The sequence below is a fragment of the Lycorma delicatula genome, chromosome 2 (genome assembly GCF_047948215.1).
Source record: "Lycorma delicatula isolate Av1 chromosome 2, ASM4794821v1, whole genome shotgun sequence".
Taxonomy (NCBI): domain Eukaryota; kingdom Metazoa; phylum Arthropoda; class Insecta; order Hemiptera; family Fulgoridae; genus Lycorma; species Lycorma delicatula.
The window spans coordinates 108,060,526-108,087,210 of record NC_134456.1 but is presented as its reverse complement, the minus strand read 5'-3'; the positions used below and the strand labels follow the sequence as shown (position 1 = coordinate 108,087,210).

Here is a 26,685-nt window from a genome sequence, read left to right as displayed (position 1 = left end):
GTTTTTATTATCTTTAATTTCAATGTTGTCAAAGTTCCTAGAAGTCTAATTTTCTTTGTTAGTGATGATGTCATTTCTTCAACTTGTTCGTATTCAGAAATTATTTTATCAGTCTTACGTAATTCTTTAATGGTCTGCTTGCTTGTAAATTATTTTTGTTTTGTCTTTGTTCCCGAATTCCACACGTTTTCTCTAATCGTTCTCATACTAACACTTTTACACACACACACACACACGCGCGCGCGCGCACGCACGCACATACACACTCTCTTCTGTCCATTGCCTAGTTCGCTTCCCCTACTTCTCACCACGCCACATTTTGTCATCCCAGTTCAGATTTGACTTTCACTATGTGTGGATCGTTCGTTCGTTCTCTCTCTCTCTCTCTCTCTCTCTCTCTTTCCCCCCCCCCCCACCATGTGTATATTTTGCATATGCCCAATCAATATTGCAATATGACATATGTTCATGAGTTGAGGCAAGAAACATGCACTTTAATAAAGCATATTTGCTTCAAAAACACTTAATAAAAGCAGACTTAAATAGGCCCAGGCACTACCCTACAACTAAACTATTCCGGTAATTTAACGTGTTAACAATGAGACAGCTCTATATCAAAAGTATTGTTTTATATATTAACAAAAATATAAACCTCTTTAATACCAGTGATTCAATATATAATCTGAGCCCATCTAGTATCACTATTATAATACCCCAAAATGAGCTATTGGTCTGCAGAAGACATTTCATGTATATTTTCACAAAAATTATAAATCGTATTCCTGATAAATTTAGCAGAATGAACAAAAAACTTCTTAAAGAAATAGAGGAGTGGAAAATGACAATACTTCTAATCATGTTCTTGCCATTCTGTCTAAATGGTACATAATTAGGTATTTTTCTAATCCAACCTTAATAACGTTTTGGTTTTTTTTATATAAAATCCTATAATGGAGCTATAAAAACTAAGGAAGGCAAACTAAGGGTAAATTTATAATTATAGTCATAATATTAATACAAGATTATTTATCATTATTTTGTATTATTTTATATTGTTACAAAATAGTGTTAACGTAACAGATATAACAACATTCATTTTACTCCAATTTATACAATATACTAAGCGTAAGTGCACATTAATATAAATATTATTTAAATCATCATATTCTTGTACTTCCTTGATTTTACTAAATCTAGAATGTTGAATTTTAAAGTATGGGTACAGGTGTTCATTTGTTATAGTATTATGTTCAATTTTTTTTTATTCTTTCGTTATTTTTCTAATGTAATAAGTCTAAATTTTAATTGATCTTTGCAGGTATTATGTTTTCTAATTATATATTGTAATTCTTATTTTTTACAAGGGAAGTAAAGATTAATTCATTCATTCATTTAATCATCTCTACTGGGATTATTATAAAAATCAAGTATTCATTATCATCAGAAAAAATTGATGGCATAATTTAGTTCAGATTCTGGTGTTCATATTTTTTATAATACCTCTGAAAAAAAGAAAGTGTTATGGTACTCAATCTCTAATTCATTGCTTAGTCTATAGGTTAAATAAATGAACCTTGTTTGCATAAAATTAATTATTGATTATTATTACAAAGCAAATTGAATTTTATTCTTATTAACGTTTTTTAATCATATTAATACTTTTTTAGTTATTATCAGTAACTGCACAGTTGTCTAGTTATCTACAGTATCACAGAGGGTCATACTAGTGTTGAACATTTTTTATATAAATTTCTTTGAGTATAAATTTTGCGCAATTAAATTTTTATTTAATAATTTTATATTCTTTAATGATGACAAAAAAATGTAGTCAGTTTCATTACACAAGATAAAACTAAAATAAGGGTCTAGTGTCGCAAGATGACCATGAATAGATGTTGAAAATGTTTTGCTGTAAAGAAGGTTTAGATTAAGTTCAGTTTTTAGAAACTAACAATTTTTTTATATTACTATTATCTTTTACGGCCGCATAGGATCTCTTTAGTCCAAATCTTTTTGATGGGATTGTTTCAAACTTGCAGTCCTCCCAGTACTTTTTCATACATTCCAATCTTTGTGCCTTTTCTAGTGTTGAAAATGTTTGTGCTGTTAGTTTTTTTGTGAGTGTAAAGCGAGTGTTTTTGTTCTTGATTTTCTTGTTTAATTTTATCTTATGGTGTCATCTGGTGTAAGGCCAATTTCCTTCAGATCCTCTCTTATTTCTCTGATCCATTTGCATCCTCCCTTTGTGTTTTTTGAGTTGAGATTGTACTGTACTAGCCGTTTCAAAAGTCGAATCTTGCATCCGTATATGTCCAAAGAATCCTAGTCTCCTCTTACGCATGGTATCAGTGATGGGTTCTAACTGTTTGAATACAACTTTTTTGGGCACAATCCACCACTGTCCGTCTTTCTGGTACTTTTTATTGATGCAGATTCTTCCCAATTCTTCTTTCGATTTTCTGGAGTCTGTCTCTCTTAGATTGTTCATTCAGGTGGAAGAGTGTGGTTTTATAACTGTGCTATAATGTCTTATTTTGGCAAATTTTTGGAATTTCTTATTTCATATATATATATACACGCACAATATGAAATTCTTCACTGATATGCCAATCACTTATTCTCTCATTTTCTGATAACTAGAAACTTGAATTTTGATATAACAATTTGTAAGATATAATTCATTAAATGTAAAAAAAGAATATTTTAATAAAAAAATTAATAAGTACAACATTTGATCAATCTCAACTGAGAAGAATTATCAAAAGAACACATGAACTATTATCACATTGAATATGGTAAAACAAGAATGGAGAATGTTTTTTTTAAAAATAACTTTTGGAAGAACTTAGGATGAAGGGACAAAATAACATCAAATAATGTAAAAAAGAACAATTATATTTAAAAACATTAACATATTTCATAATACTGGTCGTTCTTGTCTCTAATACTAGTTTTTTGCTCTGATGACTCAAATTTAATCCCATTTTACAGTGAAAATTTACAATTTCAACATTAAATAATTCGTACCACTCATTCATTATTAATCAAAACTTATTTTTAGTTTCAGCTAAAATAAGAGTAAAATCAGCTAATCTAAATATTTGTTTCTTCTTGGTCTGCTTCTGCATGTCAATGACTTATTTAGTTTCCCTGAATCATCTTTTCTTTGAGAGCAGTTTAATTTTTTTTTGGTTTTATACTTTTAAACACTCAGTCTTACTAACAGCCACTATATGATGTTTTTTATCACTGATCACTCTTATTAAACAATCTAACTGCTTTATGAGCACTGACTTTTCAAAACAGTTTTCTGGCCAGCTTCTACAGACGAGGTCCACACAATTTCCTCTTCTACCACCCCCTTTGAGATAAGAGAGCATAACTTGTGGCTCCACTGTTTCCACTCAGTCTGAGTGACAGCTTCCATGATTTTAATCAATTTGGTGAAGCATTCTAATCCCTTGAAAAGGAGAAGCTCTTTGTAATTTTACACTTTGTATTACTGTTTGCACACACCAATTCATGAAGGGCCTTTATCTTCGACACCATACTGGAAATAACCTTGTCAAGGCTGCCGTTGAACTACACCTGGCCTTGATCTCATTGGCTTACTTTGAGGCCATTAGTTTAGTATATTAATTTAATTAAGTTATTTATTTAATTTAGTTTAGTTTAATTGATATGATTGGTTTTTCTTAAGTTAATGTAATCTAATTTTTATATAATAAAATAATAATTTTATAATTTTTATATAAATAAACGAATATTTATTTTATTAAATAATTATACGTAATTACAAGTTAATTTTAATATTTTTATTTGATTTTAACATATTTTGTTTAATTTTAATTTATTAAATTAAATTGATTGGTTTTAACTGGATTTTTGGTTAGTTGGTAGTAATAAAAATTACAGGAGAGAGAAGAGGGAAGATGAAAAAAATAAAAGTACTATAAGGCGGCTAAACAATGAATTGCGTAGCATTCTGTGTATGCAAAAACAGTTTGACAGAATCTTCCTTAGTCTGTATTTCTGATGTTTTCTGATTTTCTTATCGTTTCTGATGATAGCCGTTTCATTAATGAAACTGGAGAAAAGAGGTGACATCAGTTAAATGGTATGAACGGTACAATAAGTTGTAAAGAGAGATATTCAAATCAGCATAACAGAAATGATCCTCTCAAATCTGATGGAGATGGATTCATAATGGAGGTTAAAACCTTTTTATCAAAGCAGAAAAGTAATAGTTTATGCATGCCTTCAAACCTTGCGACAGACAAAAGCCATTTCTATGGAATTCATATACTCAACAGATCCTTTGACACAGTAACACATGGATACCATCAAAATTAATAGACACTAATGAGAGATTTCTTTTTTCAATTTATGGTAAGTGTACTGTAACACTCAAATAAGTTCCAACTTTTCAAAGTTAAACTTATCTATAATTTTGCAGACCTAGTAAATGATGTGCAAACTGGAAACACTGGAAAGTCACACATGATAAAGTGGTTATATAACAACAAACACCACTGAAGTACAACAAGGCTCCATTTGGATTCATATTTAATGGAATTACAAAAACAGTAGTAAATCGTAAAAGATACTTTCATAGAAATACTCTGTGGTGTTAAAGACTTCTGAATGTCATCAATTAACTAATAACCTAAGAAAGTTTCAGAAAACACTTTAATTACAAATGCAACTTATGGAAGGAATCATACATTATTCTTTAAGAAAAAAAGGCTATTCCCATTCTGTTAATGCAAAGCACTGTTACTATAAAAATACACATACGCGCGTGCAAGCACACACTATGAAATGTTACTTGGATTCTAAACAGATTATTGTCTTATTTGAAAAATTATATCACACAAATTTTTAATTTTAATAGTCTATTAAAACTAATCTATTAATAAAAAAATTAATCTATTTTTAATAAAAAATTCCTGCATAAAAGTATGAAATATGTATATATATGCTATGATATACCTAACAATAAAATAAGAGTACAACTTTGATATTTTACACTCTAGCTTTTTTGTTTACTTTATCATAAATTTCTGGAAAAGCACCTTCACAATTCAATTCTTTTCTTACTTTATTATACACAGAATGGTCAAACATTTCATAAAACTCTTCTTTTGTTGAAAAAGTACCACCGTATAACATTTCATAACTGCATTAGAAAAAACACAAAATTCAAATCAATAAAAAAATATACATTTAAAAATATTTCAAAGATAGATTAGACCTGAATTAAACAGTTTTTATCACTTTTAAACATTTTTTTTTTATCACATCATTAGAAGCAGTATGAGCAGAGGGAGATATCACGAAAATTAAAACAATTAATAACTAATATTCTAAATATAAGATTTATATTAAATTCCAAATAAAAACCTCTAAAGGAAACTTTATAAATTGCATTCATTCTACAGCCAATGTTTCTAAAATAACTATAAAAATAATGAAATCACAAGCCTTCCCACCAAGTTGCCAGTCTCCAATTACAATCTGTTAAATCTTCATATGTAATTCACAATAACTTTTACTGTCATGTCTAATCAATAAAATAATCTATTCATTAATGTAATACTTTTAAATAGATATTAAACACTTTACAACTATAAAATACTTAACTAAATCCTGCAATTCACTAGTCAACTATGAAGTAAATTTTCCACATTTAATTATAATTACTATAGAATGTTATTTAATAAGGTAAGCATTGCAATGGGTCAAAATATTGATTAGCTGGTTATATTTGAGGTTCTTGATGTAAAGAATGCAAAAAATAATAATAAACAATCTATTGCAGAACTCTGTACACATTAATGTATGTTTCCTTAACATATCTAGAATGGATAAATGTGTAATTATGAAATGTGTTATGGTGACAAATAAAAACGGGCATGCCATGAGTCTGACACTATTAAATCTTTATGAAAATTTCCCAGGGGATAGGGTATTTCTCCTTAACAATTAATAATAATAGAACCTCAACTGTAATATTATTTGAAAGTACAGACATTTGAATAAAACTCAAATAAGGTAACTTAAATAAGACTAATAGAAGTAGTAGTTGTGTACATGTTTTTCTTAAATTCCCTCTAAAAATCAAACAAAAATTAATTCAATATATTAGAAAAGGATGAGACAACTTCTTTTAACAGGTGTGTAAATATGAAACTGAAATTTGCCCATAGATGGTCCTAGCTGTCAATGTAGTTACCATCAAACCTCATCATTGGTGCCATTTTCTTTCTTTGACAGCTGACAAAGATTTTCAACTCACAACACAAGTTTCATACAACAGCATAATTTTAATTAGCGTTGAACATGTCGAGTTTTGTATCTACAAACTACGATTTGCAGACAGCATTGATTTTCTGTTACCATTTAAAGAAAACTGCTGCAGAATCACATCGAATGCTGGTTGAAACTTATGGTGAGCATGCTCTTGGTAAATCACAGGGCTTTGAGTGGTTTAAAAAAAAAATTTTTAAAGTGGCAATTTTGACATGAGAAACGAAGAACGTCGAAGGCCACTGAAAAAATTTGAAGACAGCAAATTAAAAGCATTGTTGGATGAGGATGACGCTCAAATGCAACAATGACTCACGGATTAATTGAATGTAACACAAGAAGCCATCGCCATATGTTTGAAAGCCATGGAAAAGATCCAGAAGATGGGAAAATGGGTTCCACATGAAGTGAATGAAAGACAGCAATAAAACTGAAAAACCACTTCAGAAATGCTGCTCACCAGGTACAAAAGAAAGTAATTTCTCCATCAAATTGTGACAGGTGATGAAAAGTGGATATACTTCAAGAATCCTAAGCGTAAAAGATCATGGGTAACTCTCCAGGCAAACCATCAACACCGACTTCAAAGCTAAATCACTATGGAAAGAAGACAATGCTCTGTGTTTGGTGAAATCAGAAGGGTGTGATCTATTATGAGCTGCTAAAACCTGGTGAAACTATTAATACTGAATGCTACTACAACAAATGATCGATTTGAATTAATCATTGCGTGAAAAGCGACCAGAATATAAAAAAAGCAATTCAAAGTGATTTTGCTTCATGATAATGCACCATCACACACAACAAAACTGATCAAGGAAACAATTGGGGCGTTCAGTTGGGAAATACTTTCGCACACGGCTTACTCAGCAAACTTAGCTCTGTTCAACTACTATTTATTTGCATCGATCGGACAAGCACTTGCTCAGCAACGCTTCACTTCTTATAAAAATGTACGAAAATGGCTCAATGACTGGTTTGCCTCAAAAGGGCATAATAAATCATGGCATTCATAAATTGTCAGAGAGATGGGAAAAATGTATAGCTAATGATGGACAATATTTCAAATAAAATATTTTTTATCATTTTATACAATAAACGTGTGCATTTTCTATACAAAAATTCTGGTTTCATATTTACTCACCTAGTATGTCCCATGACAGTTATCTTGACTCAGATGCAATTTGGTGAATAAATTACTTGATGGCTTATAAAATCTGTTAGAAAGAGTGTGAAAAAATTTGAGAAACTCCCTACATCTCTCCTCCCTTTCAAACACATATAATCCACTCTCTATATTCACAAACAGTGGTGATGGAGCAGGGAGGGCATAGCTCCTTTTGTGACTGGTAACAAAAGTGAAGTAATTTAGAAAATTTTGAATAATTGTTTACCAATTTAGTAAATTAGTAACACAGGTAAATTAGTCACATCCTCAGAAAAAACATGGCCAGTATCCCTAAAACAGATTTATAGAACACAAATTAAGGAAGAAGAGGTCAAGGATAGAAAAAAGTGAAAAAAATTATCTACCAGGAAGGCTACAACATGAGAGAAATGTTTTTTTCATGTTACAGCCCTGAAGATAATTTTAAACTCTTCTGCTGCAACAGATGCTTTTCTTAATAAAATTAATTTTTTCACATGTTGCTTATTTTTTTTCTTCCAATTTAGCACTTTACCAAAGATCTCCAATTCATCAGAATGTTTTATTCTAAGATTAGATTAAAAACATTATTTAAAATTATAGAAAGGTATTTTACAATCTCAGTCACTAATAAAAAATAAACTATTCTGCTCCAACTACAACGTGTGGCAGATAATGAAACTACATCATTTTTAGTACCATAATTTGAATATATATTTTAGATATAAACTAAATAATTTAATTAAACTTATTATTTATCTGATCATAATCAAATTTTACTAGTTCATTAGTTATGAGAGGTAACGATAAGTCTGTGCAAAGTCAAGAAATATTGGTCATTATGCAGTTTTACTGGATCGTCTAAATGATAAAATAAAAAAAACATACTAGATAAAAAATAAGGTTCTTTTTCACCAAGACAATACACAAGTCCCTTCTTTTACAATTACAACAGCAAAACTATTCAAATTACGCTACAAATACACACATTTTCCTCTACTTCAGATATTCTTCTGCTTAACAGACAAAGCACCTTCAGATTATTATCTCTTTCCTAATATGAAAAAGTGGCTTGCTGGAAAGATTTGTCTGAAATAATAAAGTTATTACCAAAACATCTGCCAATTTTGAAGACTTGGATAAATAATACTATAAGAATAGATAAAAAAATTTGAGCATTGTTTGATTAACTGTATAGACTTGAAAGGAGATTATGCTTAAATAAAAAGGATTTTTCCACAAAATATTAGCCTTCTTTATTTTTACATGGACTTATTACCCATCACAATTTCTTTTCATAACCATAACCCTTAGAGGTACTTTAACCTATATGGAATGAGCACATCAGCTACTTAAAGAATCACGGTTAGCTACCTCTGGATTTATAAGCAAAAGCGTACAACCGAACAAACCCCTTATAGAAAATTTAGTATCCTGGCAACACAAGTATTTATGTCTGATTAAATGTAATCACATATACTTTTATTATTTAAACAGTTATAATATTTAATAATAACTTACCCTTTATTTTCTCTGATGAATTTTATACATTTCTCATTTGTTTTAACACTATCATATGGTCTATCTTTTATCATTCCATACAATCCAACATCAACAAACAATTCTTCATCTTCACCATTTAAACTATGAACCAAACCTGGTGATTTTGGTAATTTAAATGGGCACAACCATAATGGGTAAATCTGAAAAAATAATAACATTGCATCACAAGTTTTTTTTATGAAAATGGGCATGTTTATTTCTTACGTCATCAAGTATTTATACTTTTAAGTTAATAAAGTTATTAATTTTATGACAATCCTTAATAAAAATATTTCAAACATTTTTCTATTGCCTTACAGTATAATATTTTTTAAGAAAAAAATGCCAGTCTTCTTTATTAATATTAGGATGGCTACTTCATATTATATTTCAGGTTAATGTGGTAGATTGTTTTAAGTTACATACACGTATGTTTAGGATTTGGGTGACAAAATTTAAAGAAACAAACAAAAACACTGAAATTCATACTCCTAATCTGGTGAGCCTTTGGAGAAAAAATAAATAAATAAAATGGAACCAAAACAAAAAATACATAACACTAACAGATTAAAAGAAAAAAATAACTCCTCAATTTTGAAGTACTTCACACAATGTAATGGAGCTTTTACAAAGAGAAATCAAAAACTAAAAATTATCACACGTAGTCTTTAATCAAACTAACTTAAAGCACAGAATACATAAACTAAACTGAACCAAAATCAAATAAAAGGATGTAACTTTATACAAATAAAAAAGTATTCCATATTAACATACTCAAGCATTCAATATAGTAGCATTCCATAGTAACATACTATAGAGCATTCAATCATTCCACAGTAACATACTCATACTTTATAAACATACAAAGTCACAGTAAAAATTTCTCATGATAACAGCAAATTGCTTTCATACAATGCGTTCAGAGAGTTGCTGTGCAGTATACTTTAGAATAATGTGGTACAGTCTGTTCTTTTGGCATTAGGTTGGTCACCCTATGAGTTCATTGGGTGTTCAGAGAGAGAGTTCATTGAGTTCATTGAGAGAGAGAGAGAGAGAGAGAGAGAGAGAGAGTTCATTGGGTGCGTTCAGAGAGTTGCTGTGCAGTATACTTTAGAATAATGTGGTACAGTCTGTTCTTTTGGCATTAGGTTGGTCACCCTATGAGTTCATTGGGTGTTGCTCAGTAATAAACCAAGAAGTCAGTTGTTGAGTTGTGATTGAACGTGCACAGTTTTGTTTCATATTGTTTCATTTATCAGAATCAACAGCTGTGAGAAACATAATTCTCTCAATAGAGGTACACATTTTTCTTGTTGAACATGTCTTTCGTGCTGGTGACAAGTATACTGATTTAGTGAAGAACAAGTTTTCTGAAAAATTTCCAAGTATTTCTATTTCGCACCACAATGCAGTCTGAACTCTTATTGATAAATGCTGGACAAGCTCTACTGAAGACACTGTTCAAAGAAGGAGACTACCTAAACCAAACAAACAAAAGCTGCTTGATGAAAGAAAGTTCATCAAAGTCAATGTGTAAGTTAGCATAGCAGCAAGATATCGGGGTTTCTACCACTCATAAAGTTGTAAGAAAAGAACTGAAACTTTTCCCCTACAAAGTAATGAGTGTTCAAGAATTGAAACCTACAGATCATGCCAAAAAATTAAATTACTGCCAATGGTTTAAACATTTTATTGACCAAGGGTTCCACAGGTATCCTTGACATTACATTTTTTGCAGATGAAGCATAGTTTTATCTGGGAGGATATTCACAAAATATACGACTGTGGTTGACAACTAACTCCCACGAATTACATGAACAATCTTTACATGAAGTGAAAATTGGAGTCTGGACAGCAATTGAAAACTAGTAAACAAGATGATGCCACAGCACACAGCTAACAGGTTTCTTTTTCAAAAACTTTTTTAACGAAATGTCTTTGGTGAACGAATATATTGAGGGGTTTGTGGCTTGCATGATCGCCCAATCTGACTCCCCAGATTAGTTTCTAGTGGGGACAGCAAAAAGAGCAGTGTATCACAATAGATCACACATGATTGATAAACTAAGAACCACAATAACAACATACATACAAGATATTCCAGTACATCAACTGGTTAAAGTTTAAAAACAAATTGAAACTTGTGTAATGTTGTATTGATGTTAGAGAAGGTCATTTTCATCATCTTTTATACACTATTCCAATTATTTTAATACCAGTTTCTATAAAACAATGAAATAAAAATACAAAATAATAAATAAAAAATCTCATCATTAAACTTCCATAATTCCAGTGTACATCAACTTTCCGAACGTACTGCATTACCTCAATTTTAATGTAATTTAAGTTAATCTTTCATCATCTTTAAAATATTACCATCTGTACATTTAAAAATATATCAGCATTACCAACCTGATAAATACTAAAGACAACATATTTGTCTATCTGGTAAAGTCAGCCCTCTTAATACCCCGTAAAGAAAGGAACATTTATACACTAAACAAATCAATACAACTAATAATTTGTGTTATTTAAAAGTAATAAAAATAATTTTACGTATATATCAAATTAACTTTTGACCTACAAGTATATTAACCCATTAAATAGAATATGTAACGGTATATTTTTAAAAGCTTTTATTTAACTCTCTTTAGGAGTAATCAAATCTTGCAACTGCTATATCTTTTGATCTATTATATGAAAATCAATGAAATTTGGTACACATATGTAACTTCAATGACAATACAGCACTATAGTGTCGGAATTTAATATGACCCACTCCCATGCTCCCATGCGCTACCCCTACGCTAAATTCATGGATTTAGTTGAAACTTTTCATTTCTCATGAACTATCAGTTACATACAAAACTTCAATGTGTAAAAATAAATATTTTTCCTTTTTTTTTTAGTCTTACAAAAAAATACAAAAAAAATTACAAAAATATATTTGATTACATAAAAAAAATTATTTTTTAAAAAAGCTCTTATTTAACTAATATTAATAAAAAAAGGATACAAATTAGAAAAACCCTCTAAAAAGTAAAAAATAAGAATTAAATCAAATTGAGAATTTTAAACAAAAAAATGTAATATATTAACAAATATAAAAATACACTGAAAAGCAAAAAATAAATTATATAAATATCTAATACATAACCAATAAATAAATGTAATAATTATTAAATTTTAAAATTAAAAGTAATGAAAATATTTAGTTAAATAAAAGAGTGGCGCAGTTTTTATAATTTAACAACATAACATTTATTTTTAAAACAATTAATCTTCACTTTCATTTTCAATAACGACATGAGGAGGCGGAAAGGTCTGCTGGAACCTCTCCAGTTGAGACTGACTAGCTACAAGTAACAATCTGGGAAAATGCACCCACTCGCTTTCTTTGTACGTGTTCTCACATAGTTGAAAAGTTCATCTTCGAATTCTGCTTGTAATCTAAGCCATATTGAACGCACTCTTTCCGCTAAAAGTTTCATTTTAATTAATTATGAATATTTATTTAATGAATTCATAATTACGATTACAATTATAATAATGATACTAATTAATAATTTTTCAGATTATCGTCAACATGTAATAACTTTGTGCAAGATTTCTAAATTTATTTTTTATTTTTAATCTTATTAACCCTTAAAGGTCATCTCGGTGCAAATTGGAACCATCAAAGAATTAAAACTTGAGTTATTTTATTACAGATAAATAAACTATATACATATACTAAACAACCTCATTAAACAAAAAATATATTTTAAAATACAGCAAATGTTTATAAATACTTATTCAAAAACATTGTTATAAAAACCCGGCCACGCTTTTATTTAACTAAATATTTTCATTACTTTTAATTTTAAAATTTAATAATTATTACATTTATTTATTTTTTATTTATTGGTTACTTATTAGATATTTATATAATTTATTTTTTACTTTACAGTGCATTTTTATATTTGTTAATATATTATACTTTTTTGTTTAAAATTCTCAATTTGATTTAATTCTTATTTTTTTCCTTCTTAGAGGGTTTTTCTAATTTGTTTCCTTTTTTATTAATGTTAATATTAATATTAGTTAAATAAAAGCTTTTTTAAAAAATAATTTTTTATATGTAATCAAATATATTTTTGTAATTTTTTTTGTTTTTTTGTATTTTTTATAAATATTATTATATTGTATACGTGTAATACACTTTTTGGGTATATCCAATTAGGTGAAGCCAAACAACTGTTTATTTGTCCATAATTTTCTTACTACTTATAGTGATACTTCAACCAGAAACATCTGTTATACCACGTTACCCGAAACAGCCGGTCTGAAACCAAAAAATTAATCTTTACAAAAATTTTGATATGTTACGGAAAATAGCAGAATCATATACATCTCAACTAGATACAAAATGTGCTTCAAAATTATTTGCTATATTTCGGTCTTTGAAACACTATTATAATAAAATGTGAATTTTAGACTGTTGAAACAAAAAAGTTTATTTACACAATTAATACACAGTTTTTCTGAACACTCAAGACATTTAGAAACTTCACACAAAATACACTTATAAGCAGTCATTTGCTCTTTCATGTACGGACAGTAACAAAAGGTTTTCCATTTATCTAATTTGTCAGATCTAGTATTTTTTATAGTTTGTTTTTCAACTTCTGTTTGCTCCAGTGAATTATAAAAAATTACATTTTTCAGATCATACAGCAAATCTGAAATGAGTAATCAATCATCTTTCCATAAACAGATAAAAATCAGATATCTAAGGGATGTTTTTGGACATCTCTCTCAAGAACATATTGTCCTGTATTTTTTGGTCAACCTAGTGGCTAATTTTTTCATAAAATAAAATCGTGTTATGTTTGGTGTTTTTCAATAAGAAGCATACAGAATACTGTTATTTACACAGCTTAGCGATATGTGATAGAGTATGGCTAATCTTCTCATGTGACGATTTGGTGAGTAATTTGAACATTTTAGATCAAGTGTACCAGCGCCTGATTTAGTTGGATTACAATATGAAATCTTTTTGTCAAAGTATTCAGGGTGATGCATTGATGACAGTAAAATTACAGCTTCCAATCTTTTTGGTACAAAAGAAAGCAGAGTGAGACCATAATTTGAAAATCCATATATGCTAGAACCAACTACTCTTTTTTTCTCGGGAAGAAATTCTGGTAGAATTTCTTTTTTGTTTTTACGCATTGGACCAACACATGTTATTTTTCCTTTCTTCAATTTGTTTCCTAGTTCAATAGATGTAAGCCAGTTATCGCAAGTAATGTTTCTGTTTGTTCGGATAATTGGATTCGTGAGACAGATTGGTATTTTAAGACTGTTGGTATTTTAAGTTTTTGTTCATCTTTTGAAAATTTTTACCATCACTTCTTTTACCAACATATATATAAGCATTGAGAAGATAAGAATTGCAGGCGTCTGTGAGGCAAAGTAATTTTATGCCATATTTCACCAGCTTTTTGAGCATTTATACACAGAAGCAGCACCATCCTCTAAAAAGTATAAAAGTTTCATCCACAAAAGCATGAGCACCAAATACAGTAAACACCCTGACAATTTGAAATAAATTTGTCAAAAATTTGTGAATTTGCTGCCGTAGAATCTTCCTTTACTCGTTCTAAATGAGTGAACAATTCATCAAATCTCAGAGCTAGCAATAAAATCTCACATCTTTTGGCAGACATTACAGCCAAAAATATAGGGCGGCCAGTGCTGTCTGTAGAAGAAAGTGAATATAATGATTCTCTTCCTGATTTGAAAATATCAATGTACATAAGAAGACCTATAAATGTTTTTATTCCTATAATGACAGTTTCTTTATAATTTGGATTTTTTGAATTTTGTAATTTTTCATGCATATGTTCTAACTTTTATTAGTGTTATTGACTATTTCTAAAATAATATCATTTGTAAAAAATAAGTGCCATACCTCTTCAGATGTAGGATTATTTCCTAAATGGATTGCTTCTGCCCCAGAAATTTTTATTTTTATTACATTGTTTTCAGGAGTTTTTCCTTTTTGTTTAGGGCCATAAAAATTCCAGATATAGCAATTCTTTTTTGCAAAATATTTTTTTATTTTCTAAATTTGTGATTCTTGATTTGATGAATTGTCTTTAGCTACTTCATTGTCAACATTTATCTGGGCAAAATCGTTCATCTGATTATCACCTTCGGTTTCATCACCTAAGTAACGTTCATTTTCAGATGAAAGCTCAGATTCAGATAATCTACAATCCTCTTCTGGAATGTAAGATTTATCTTACATTGTAAGGTTTGTAAGATTACCAAACGCTTACTGAAATACCTGTCGGTGAATCAGGTAATACATGCACACACAACATGAAACAACCGCCTGCAAGTCGGGTAAAAAGTACACACTTTAACAGAAACAACTGACTGGTAGACAGCTAAGATGATGACTAATAGCTAACATCATAATAAATGTAAAACAAGAAATTGAAACATAACACCGGATATGAGCAAGTTTAGTCATATTTCAATGAAGGAATATTGAGATGCACAATGTGATAAGATCAACAGTATTTGTTTATTAATAAATATATTTAACACATAACCAACTGAGAGAGGGGTGTTTCCAGTTAAAGGTTAAGAATATCTAGCTACATAGTTAAAATCAGATATCGAACAGATGTTTTTGAACATCTCTCACAAGAACATATTGTCATCAATTAATTGATTAATACACTTACCATATTACAAATTGCAGAAGATGGTATCAGTTTTAAGTGGTGCAGCAACTTGCTTTTTGTGGGAAAAATATATTCCTACTGAAATTCATCAATAATTACTTGAAATCTATGGAATTTTGTGCCAAGAAATTGCAAAATAAGAATATAGTTGCAAACATCTGACAAACAGAACATTAACTGTCTTATTGACATACAAATTAATTTTATTCTTGATGACCGACTATTATGAACATAACAGTTTAATTTAAAAATGATTATTGATTTGAATTTTAATTAACACCTTTTAGAAAATCCCTGAAGACGGAGTAACAGCTTCAAAAGTACTAGGATTTACACTTTTTATATTGTTGGAGATTTAATTTATACAAAAATAAGTATTTTAACCAAAAGTGGGTGCATTGTATAGAAAATAATCATCATCAACGAAAAAAAGCAACTTTAACAGTGATTAACATCATTGCCTAATAAATAATATGATTTGTGAAAACAGAAAATCAGAAAAGATATGACCATGGAGAAATTGAATTTATATAGAACTGCTAACTAGATTGTATGAAAGTGTCTATCAACAAGTTTGTGTTCATTGGTTAGCCAATTTATAGTAGCTCAAAATAAGAGACTGTGTTTTCAAGCAGCTTTCTCATTACACACAGTAATATAACCAGGAACCCTGGTTAAACAATGGCAAAAATTGAATCTTCTCAATGGAAATTAAATTAAGCTTACTTGATGATTAGAAACTTCCCATTCAGAAAGGTAATTGCACGGCTTATTTTTAAAGTTTTGCAATTTGCCACCTACATACTCATGCACAATGTAAATAGATGGCTTGAGTATCTCAATTATTTCAATCAATAGTCAGCTATTAGCAAGAATAGTTTAATCATTTTGTAGTTAGTTGTTTATGTTCATTCATTTACAATGAGTGCTACAACTTAAGATCTCATCCAGTTGTAAGTGCAAGGAGTACTCCAATCTCTAATGCCAAAAACCAGTTCTACAGCTGAAATTCACAGGAAAATTTGTGATGTTTATTGGCTCATATTATGAGTGATACTAAAGTAAGACAGTCATACAGTTCATTTCAAGAAGGGCAAACACAAGCTCATGATGAAGAATGTAGCGGCCGGTCATCGGTGATAACAGATTTGACTGAAAAAGTTAACGAAAAAATTCAAAATAACTGGCGCTTCACTATGCCACAATTATCTTTGAATTTCACAACCCTTGATTTATGAAGTTTTGACTGAAAAATTTGGATATAAAAAACTGGGTGCCAAAAATGTTAACAGACACACATGAGGAAAACATATTGTTTGCAGAGCATAAATTTTTTAATCACGGCAAAAATGAAAGTAATGAATTGTTTGATCACATTATTACTTGAGATGAAACCTGATTTCTTATTCAAAAATCAAGGCAAAGCAGCAGTCAGTGAAATAGTGGCATCCATTATCTCCTAGAACAAATTAGTTCAAACGCGAATGTTTAGTAAAGAAGTCTATGGCTACAGTTTTTTGGAACATCCTGACCCCCATTTGGGAAGACACCCACCTTGTGATGATCCCAGTCACCATACCAGCCCCTCCATTCCTAGCCCTCATGCACTTTACCGGAAGTCATATTTTAGACCCTCTAAACCTGATAACATATCATAGTCATCAGTTTGGCTTCTGTCTGGTGGTCCTTGTCATCACCTTTAAACAATAATTTAAGAACACCTTTTTACCAGCAAACAAGGCAATAGTCAGCAAAGAGCATCCTATAAAAATTCTAGTCAAAGTACCAACACAAATTCTGACAGGACAAGGAGCTCCCACTAATCAAAACCACCTCATCAAAACCTGAGGCTTTATTCCTACCAGAACTGTAAATTATCTGACATACCTCGGTCTCTGTAATTTCCACAGATAAAACATCAGAAAATAAAGCATCAACTTCCTCTTGACTCGTAGATGATACAAGGTTTCATTAGTCACATCATCCAGTAATAAATCAACCAACAAAATATATAAAATCTCAATTTTATTAGAAACAACACCTTCGTAGGTCAAAAGAGCTGACAAAGGAATATTTTTTGCACTTATGCCCTGGGATTCTAGGACATAACACCCTCAAGGATCCTTATTTCCTTGCACTCTATCAAAAGAATGCCAACAATCCCTTTTTGATGTCCTGACCAAATGAAAATATTCAGACTTCTGGTCTTTGATAGTCATCTACCAAAACCACTCGCCATTCAGTATCACTCTCCTGCTGAACAGCTCTCCTGAGACAGTTCACAAACTGTTTCAACAAAGACAACTGTGTAGTTCATCTAGAGGCAATTCTCTCTTCACCCTAGCTACAGGAAATTGAATTCTCATCAGCAACACTTTCAGCCAGAGAAAATATTTCTGCCAAGCCTTCTAACCTGAACATCATCCAGACTTCGGTCTAAAGCACAGAGTCTAGCAGAGAGAATATTAACAAATTTAGACCAGTTCACCTACCTGTGGAGGAAGCACCCTTGCTGAACAGGGACATTGCATTTATAAGCGCGTCTGGCAACTCCCTAACCAATTCAAAGGTAATTAATTGATGATCAATAGAACAATCATCAACCCTACCAGGAATATTCCTGCCAATAGCAATATCAATATTCATTCCAGCAAACAATCTCCATTCATCCAGCATTCCTTTTTAAAACAAAATGGGTATCTTGCTTGATGAATTTAGTGATCATGGAACTCTTGTTAATGCTGATACACATTGTGAAACAATAAAAAATCTTAGCAGAACTATAAAAAACCTATTTGAAGTGGGATGCTGACTGGGATTTTGTTTTTATATGACAATGACGGCCACACATGGCAATTCTCAGTCAGTGAGATGATTGGAAAAATTTTGTTAGAAAATCTTCAATCTAACCCTGACTTACTCCCAGTGATTATTCTCTTTTTTTACTTTAAACAGGGACTTGCATTACAAAAGTTTGACAAAAACTATGGACTGAAAAATATTGATACTGTGAAATTTAATTTACTGGTGGTGGAATTTCTTGAAGAGGGAATGAAGAAGCAAGAGTAACGCTATGAAAAATTAGTTAAAACCGAAAGCAGCTATGTAGTAAAGTAGTAAATAAATGTAGTTTTTAAGAATAAAAAATAATGTTCACTCATTTTTCAGTTTTGATTTTATTTCAAAACCGACCTTACTTTAAACACATTCTTTATGTAAAAATTGAGGACCAAAAACTTCAAAAAGCAATAGTAAAGAAGTGATAATGCTGTGATTCATGTGGCAAGTATCATCAAAGGTCCTGAACAATTTTCATGGAAGCTTAAGAGCAAATTCTACACAGTCTGGATGGCATCTTGTAACATATGGGTTATTTTTTTTACAGTGAAAGAGCATTTGCTCTCTTGAAACAGTGATTGCTTTAGATATTTTAGCAATCTGTGCAAAATTACTGTTTCATAATATTGTAATGATAGATGATCTTTTTCAGGAGTAAAATCCATTTTTAAATTGCTTAGGTAAACATTTACTGTTATTTTACCTCATTTTAGATTTCTTTTCATCCATAATTTTTTCCCATATTTTAAAAGTACCTATAGCTCTCTTTAATATATAAAGTCTGTTTAGAAAATAACCTAAAATGTTTAATTTCAGGCCAACAGAAATATTTAGTGACATGGTTGGTCACATTAACCTCCTCTATAACGACATGTTCTTGGATTGTTGACATCTTGTTTGGTTTTCATTTTTTTTTTTTTTTTTTTTTTTTTGAGGGCGAAAAAGGCTCGCGAGTTATCATCGCCCGGAATCTTTTTTTTTTATATAAAAAATTAAAGGATTTAAAACTATTCTAAAAGATGAATAAAACTTACAACTAATATCACAGGTAAAAACTAATATAAAATCAAGAGTAAATAGAATTTTACAAAGTCTGAGATGGGTGTAAAGGGCCCATTCTTGGATAACAAAAGACTAAAAAAAAAAAAACTAAAAACCATAAAGGATTGAATATAAAACTTAAAACTAGGTTAAAAACTAAAATAACAAAATGAAATAAAACTTAAAACTAACACAAATTACATAATTAAAACTAGGTTAAAAATAAAACTTAAAAAGGTGAAATAAAACTTAAAACTAACATTACTAAAATCTTACAACTAATATCACAGACAGTCTTTAAAATATTAAAAAAATAACTATATAAAATTTAACAAATTCCGATAAGGAGTGTAAAAGGCTCCTAATCGGATAAAAAAAATCAAAAACTCAGAAAAAACTTATTAAAAACTCTTCCAGCATTAAAAAGTATACGCAACAATATTAAATTTTTTGCATTAACCCAGCACTATGCAGAAATAGAAACATCCGGGTTAAAATTTCATTATCATTGCAAAAGACACCACGGATGTTTCTGGGTAGATTAAATTTACGACGCAATGCCGCATAACATATGCAATCCACGAGTAAATGGTGCACAGTCATGGGGCAGTTGCATCGTGTGCATAGGGGTGCTTGTCCTCTTGTCATCAGGTAATCTTGTGTGATCCTCGTGTGTCCTATCCGCAATCAACAAAGGACTACTTCCTCACGCCGAGTTTTTCTGTATGAGGAGTCCCATGGCAACACAGAATCTTTAATCTGTCGGAGTTTATTATCAACGGTAGCCGTCCAGTCACCTTGCCACCCCGCTCTCAGTGATTGTTTTACACAATTAATAAAATCAGAGGTAGCAATTCAGTTGCTACCTCCTTTGCAGTGTTTCCAGTTTCTGAAGCAAAAGTTTCCAGTTTCTGATTGCTTCAGAAACTGGAAACACTGCAAGTGTGTATATAGGGGAAGGGAGTAATTTGAAGGGGACAAGAACCAATAAACCGTAAAATTAATAATAAAGATTAAAAAAATAAAGTTTGGTTATTTTCTGAACAGACCTCTCTTTTAAAATACCTCTCTTATAAAGAACTACATTATAATCTCTTATAAATTAATCCAACTGTCAAGTAATGACAATCTAATTTTATTAAGTAATAAATCTAATTTTAAATAATAGTCAGTAATGCTGAAGGTGAAACTAGTGAATTTTTTAAAATGATGTCATGTAATTTTTTTACCCATTTCTAATAGAAATATCCCACAGAAAGAAAATACTTTTATAAAAATCATGCTACAGCCAAAATTTTAATAATTTTATTTCAAAATTTTTCATTCATTTTATTTGGTGAATTTTTTTGAGTTAATCTTTTATAACATTTAAATAAATGTAACAAATATTATTAAAATTTTTAATTAAGTATAAAATAAAAGTTTTTCCTAAATTTAAGCTAAGTATTAATATTAACTCAATACTCATATACATTTAACTTACATGATATACATCATCAAAAAATGCAATACTTTTATTGAGCACACTCAATGGTAATAACAAATCCTGTATAGTATGCGTTCTTGTATACAATTTTTTAATCACACCAGTCTGCGTCAATTTAAGAAAAGCTATTTTCGGTGGAGTCATCCATCCTAGAATCCAACGATACAGCCAATGATTACCAAATGGAATTATATCCTGTTAGTAAGCAGAATGCATACATATGTAAATATTAATTTTTTTAAAACAATTTTAATCTTCTTTATATTTATAAGTAAATTAAATTATTTAAATCAATAAATACAGTTAAAAAGTTCATTTACATTTACCAAACATTGTAGTTATTTCAAATTTACAGTTTATGATTTCAAATTATAAAACCTGATTAAAAATTCAGAACAATATTTTATATTTTTTTTTTATTATAACTTCAGATATTGCTATTTCATGTATTTCAAAAAGTAAGATAAGATGATGGAAAGACAGATGAAAAACACATTTTGTTCTAGTAATGGCATCATATTACACCAAATATCTTTTTGTGAAATAAAATACTTTAAAAACTATAACATATTTATTTACCTTTATCTTTTTTTAGTTCTAATAAATTAAGTAATGGCAGTTGGATAAATCTGATTTTAAATGCGTCGGTAATGCTGAAGGTGAAACAAATGAATTTTTTAAATTATAAAAGTAAGGTAATTTTTTTACTCATTTTTAATAGAAATATTAAGAAACCACTTTTATAAAGAATCATACTAACAGGCAAAATTTTAAAGATATAATAAATTGACAAAAAATAAGAAAATTGATTTTTAAAACACATTTTTCTCTATTATTACATACATAGAAATAGTTGAAAAAGTGTTTTATACGGTTTCATTAAAGAATTACTTGGAAAAATTTTTTTCTACTTGATAGAAATTAACAAGTTCAAATATTTTTTTTATACAACCTTAAATAGCTAATAGTTAAGCTACAGAATCATGGATCGCATGTAAGAATGTCTAAAGCTTTACTAAGTGGTGCTAAAGAATTCATTCGTAAAATAGCTCTAAGTTTTTCATAAATCTAGCACTGATAACCTGATGTAATAGATAAAAAACAATTTACCAAAGAGAATAACAAAAAATATTCTTAGTGTGACCAATATAACATTTCCTATAATGCTTAAATAATGCTATAACATTACTTTCATGAATAAACAGTCCTGTAAAACTTTCATGGGATCCTGCATCGTGAGTCAGTACACAAATTAAAATTACATAAAATAAATATTAAAAAACATACAATTTAGAAAATATAACACTATTAATAACCAAAATAGCCATATTAACAACTTCATGCATTATTTGTATGAGCCACTTCACACTCTACATACTATCTGTATGAACCACTTCATACAGATATTGTGATTATTAACAGTGTTATGTTCTCTAAATTCTAAGTTTTATAATATTTGTTTTACGTAATTATAGAATTTGTGACTGATGATGCAGGATCTAGTGAAATTTGGCTACTGGTATTAGTTTTATATGTTTTATCTGTTACTGTGTTCTGGTGGTTAAGTTGTTATTACTGAATTTAATTAGCACAGTGGTCAATATGTTGATGAATTATTTGAATTTTCAAAAGATATATATATATATATATATATATATATACTCTTTTTTATTCATTTTTGCTTACTCTGCTTATATCATTAAAAAACAGTTTCTGTTACCTGCAAAAATGTAAAAATACAATTTTTAAGATATGAAGAATATGCCCTCTATTTAAGTGACACTAAACTGCCAAAACTTATGAGAGCATAAAACTACTGCTCTTAATTACTATGAGGCACATTTTTAAAGTAAGGTCTGTTTTGAAGTAAAAGCAAAACTGAAAAATATGAACAAATTTTATTACTTAAGCATACAAACTTATTTACTACTTTTCTGCATAGCTGCCTTCAACTTCAACACATTTTTCATAGTGTTTCACTAATTACCTCATCCCTATTCAAGAAATTATCTCACCAGTGACTTAAATGACTCTATAATGCCATTTTACAATTCATCAACAAAACTTTGTGATGCAACCCACAGTTTAAGATAAAGAAAAGAAGATAATTTCTGGGATCTAATTCAGGGTAGGTTGGATGAATGAAGATTTTCTAACAAAAATTTTCCAAACTACTCACAGTCTGATTTGCCAAGTGTGGTTGGCAGACATTGTCATGCAAAAATAAATACCTGTGGATAGCATCCCATGTTGTTCGTTCTAGCTCTTCTAAGATTTTTTAATGTTTCACAATATGTATCAGCATTCAGACTAATTCCACAATCACTAAATTTGACAAATCACACTTTTTGTCTTAAAAAACAATAGCCATATGCTTCTTTACCAAACATCCTTGTTTGAACTTCTTCAGTTTAGGAGATGTGAATGTTGCCATCGCATTTGCTGCCACTTAGTCTTGTTCAAATAAAAAACCCAAGTTTCGTCCTTGATAACAATGTAATTAAATAATTCATCAACTTTATTTTCATAACACTGCAAAAAATTTATACACTGCAGCAAGGCATTTTTCCTTGTGTATTAATTAACTTCTTCAGCAACCATTTGACACACAATTTTTTACAGCCCAATATTTCAGTCAAAACTTCATAAACCAAGGATTATGAAAAATCAACAACAATTGTGGCATGGTGAAGCACCAATTTTATTGAATTTTTTCATTAACTTTTTCAGCTGAATTATCCATTATCACTGACAGCTGGCTGCTAAGTTTATTATGAATGTTAGTTTGCCTTTCTCAAAACAACACCAACTTACTTCAGTGTCACTCATAATACATTGCCTGTAAACATCATAAATTTGACTGTGAATTTCAGCCACAGAATTGTTTTTTGCCATCAAAAATTGGATTACTCCTTATACCACACAGTTGGCAGGATTACGAATTGTTGATCTCATTATTTTGGATAAATATAAATAAGAACTCGTTATAAATTGATAGATATAAATAAATAATGACAAAATGACTAAACTACTCTTGCTAACAGCTGACTATTGACTGAAATAACTAAGCCATACAAGCCATATCATCTCTTTAAACCATGTATATAGATGGCAAATTCAAAACAGAACTTTACTTTAAACATGCCTCATATTATCTTTTTCCCTATTATTTTGCTCTAATTTTTTTTAACTTTTAGGTGCTACTTTTATTCTAATTTTTAGTTTTTATTTAAAACATGGATATGTCGATAAAAAAACAACCATGATTAAATAAAGCAATTCACAAAAGAATGTAAAAGTGAATAAAAATCAAGTCTTGATAAAAAATAACAGAAACTACATAAAAAAAGACTGTTAATAATTGTAAGCTAAGCTTTTTGAATTTGAATTCTTTTATTTTCATACGAAAATATTTGAATATCAGAATCATAATCCATTACTAAGCATCGATTCTTTTTTCATTTAAGTAACAAAAATACCTGACTCAATTACAGTTACTGATGAAGAGAATAAATGTTTGAATCATATGAAAAAATGTCCAGCCTGACCAGGATTTGAACTCAGAACCTACCAAATGAGATTTTATTATGTACACTGGCTCTAAAAATGGGTTCCAGGATGAAACTTTCTTGTTTTCAAATCTGGACTGAGAAATAGGAATTATTACAGCCAGATAGATGTTGACAACTGAAAATTTATTAAAAACTTGGTTTAAACAAAACTTACACCATCATCCACTGTCATCATGGACATCTTTAATGATGCATAGAAGCTCCCAACATGGACTATTCTGGTAGTCCACCCAGTTGCTTCTAATCTAAAGGCTTTTGTTAGCGGTCTTCTAAAGCCCTCACACCTTCCTCATACAATACTGCTTGGCACTGGGCAAAGATGTCCTCCTTCAGCTTTCCTCGAAACCTGAAGTGATATGCAACTGCAAGTCAGCAGCTGATTCTCTGGCCTCCTTGCATATCTTTACGCATGATATTGTGTTGATATTTCGCCTTCTTTAAGACTTTCGGTTAAAACATCGATCTCTTCTTCCTTAGTTCCTTCTTTACATCTGGCGTTCTGATTTGATTTCTTCTATCTTTTGATATTTGCAAACTTGCTGTGTAGTCTGTTTACAATTTGTTTTCCTGCCTCTAATATATGTGATCTATATAACTGAATCCCACATACCGAGACTTTTTTTGGGATAGTTACTACCACATATGGCTAAATTGGTTTGTTAAACTAATATACTACTAATTTATTACACTACATAGGTTGTTTTATCTATTATAGCTATCTTATCTTCAATAACAACTTTAATCCTAATATTTATTTCCTAATTTTTATTTAATTAATCAATTCTCCAATCCTAATCTCTGAACAAAACTCAGAAATCTTCCTTTATAAACGGACATCTTCAGAGTCACACCCACGCACATCTTTTTCTTCTTTTCTTCTATAGATCCCAATATTTTCCTTTTTCACCAGGATCTCTTTTACATATTTGCCTAACTTACTATACGCTATCCTACTACTACATATATCATTTACCCTAAACCATATAACTAATACATAGAGCTGCCGTCTTTCTTCTTCATATATTTCACATACAAGGAGCACATGTTCGATAGTTTCTTCTACTCCACAGACAACAAAGTTCAAATTTGGCACCAGTCCAAATCTATTGAGTTACTGTAAAAATTTCCATGTCCTGTTAATGCCTGCGTTGTGTAGTGATCAACTGTGAGCCACTTCCTTCTACATCTTTCCCACCTGGAGAAAATCATGTACGTGTGTATCTTCCTTTCATCAAGTTGTTCCATCTGTCTTGCCATTCAGTAAAACCTTCTTCTATGATCCTTCCTTCACTTTTCTGTGGTGATCATTTTAACTCTACACATACCTGAATTCCTCAGCTCTCTGATCTTCTTTCGTTTGTTTGCTGTTATATCAAATGGCTTTACACCAGCAATTACACACACCACATCACTCCAGATGGCTTGATGGTTTATAAAAAATTCTCAGGGTCAGGAAATCAAGTTCCCATTTATATCTGATAAGTCTCCTTAATTTGTAAAATATGTCGAATACTCTTCCTCTGACCTGCATCAAATGCCCCTTGCATTCTTTCATTCATCAATTTTAATACCCAAATACCTCTGAGTTTTGGCATACTTAATGTTCCTTTGCCCAATCCTCACCAATGACTTTTTCTGCAGGGCACCTTTAAGCATCATTGTTGTTTTCTCAGCACCCAAGATAATTTTGTGCTGCTCACTCCATATCCTCAATATCTTCACTGCTCTACTGGCTCACTCTTCCAATGGAATCTTGGAATTGGCTTCCACAGTTAGTTGAGCTTCAACTGCACAGGCTCTTGCCTTACATCCTTCCGACAAACCTAACCTCAGAAATGGCTCGAATTCTTCGATCCACATAAACAGTCCCATCACATTTCCTTGAGGACACCCTCTGCTCAACCACTTCTTCCATTCTGCTGCTCCATGCTTTAGTATTACTTCTCTATCCTCGAAGTAGCTCCTAAGGAAGTTGTACTCCTCCCAAGTCACTCCTCATCAACAAACTCA

The 26,685-nt window shown here is 30.2% G+C and overlaps 1 protein-coding gene across 1 annotated transcript in view; it reads right to left on the bottom strand.

The window, feature by feature from the left end:
- Nucleotides 1-2,814: 2,814 nt before the first annotated feature.
- Nucleotides 2,815-26,685, bottom strand: part of LOC142319086 (delta(24)-sterol reductase-like) — a 55,202-nt gene continuing 31,331 nt past the window's right edge. Inside the window, exons 9-11 of the mRNA XM_075355971.1 lie at nucleotides 21,101-21,298; nucleotides 8,978-9,159; nucleotides 2,815-5,179 (exon numbers count right to left, since the gene is read on the bottom strand). Of these exons, the coding sequence (XP_075212086.1) occupies nucleotides 5,026-5,179; nucleotides 8,978-9,159; nucleotides 21,101-21,298 (534 nt within the window). The 3' untranslated portion in view covers nucleotides 2,815-5,025. The remainder of the gene's footprint in view (nucleotides 5,180-8,977; nucleotides 9,160-21,100; nucleotides 21,299-26,685) is intronic.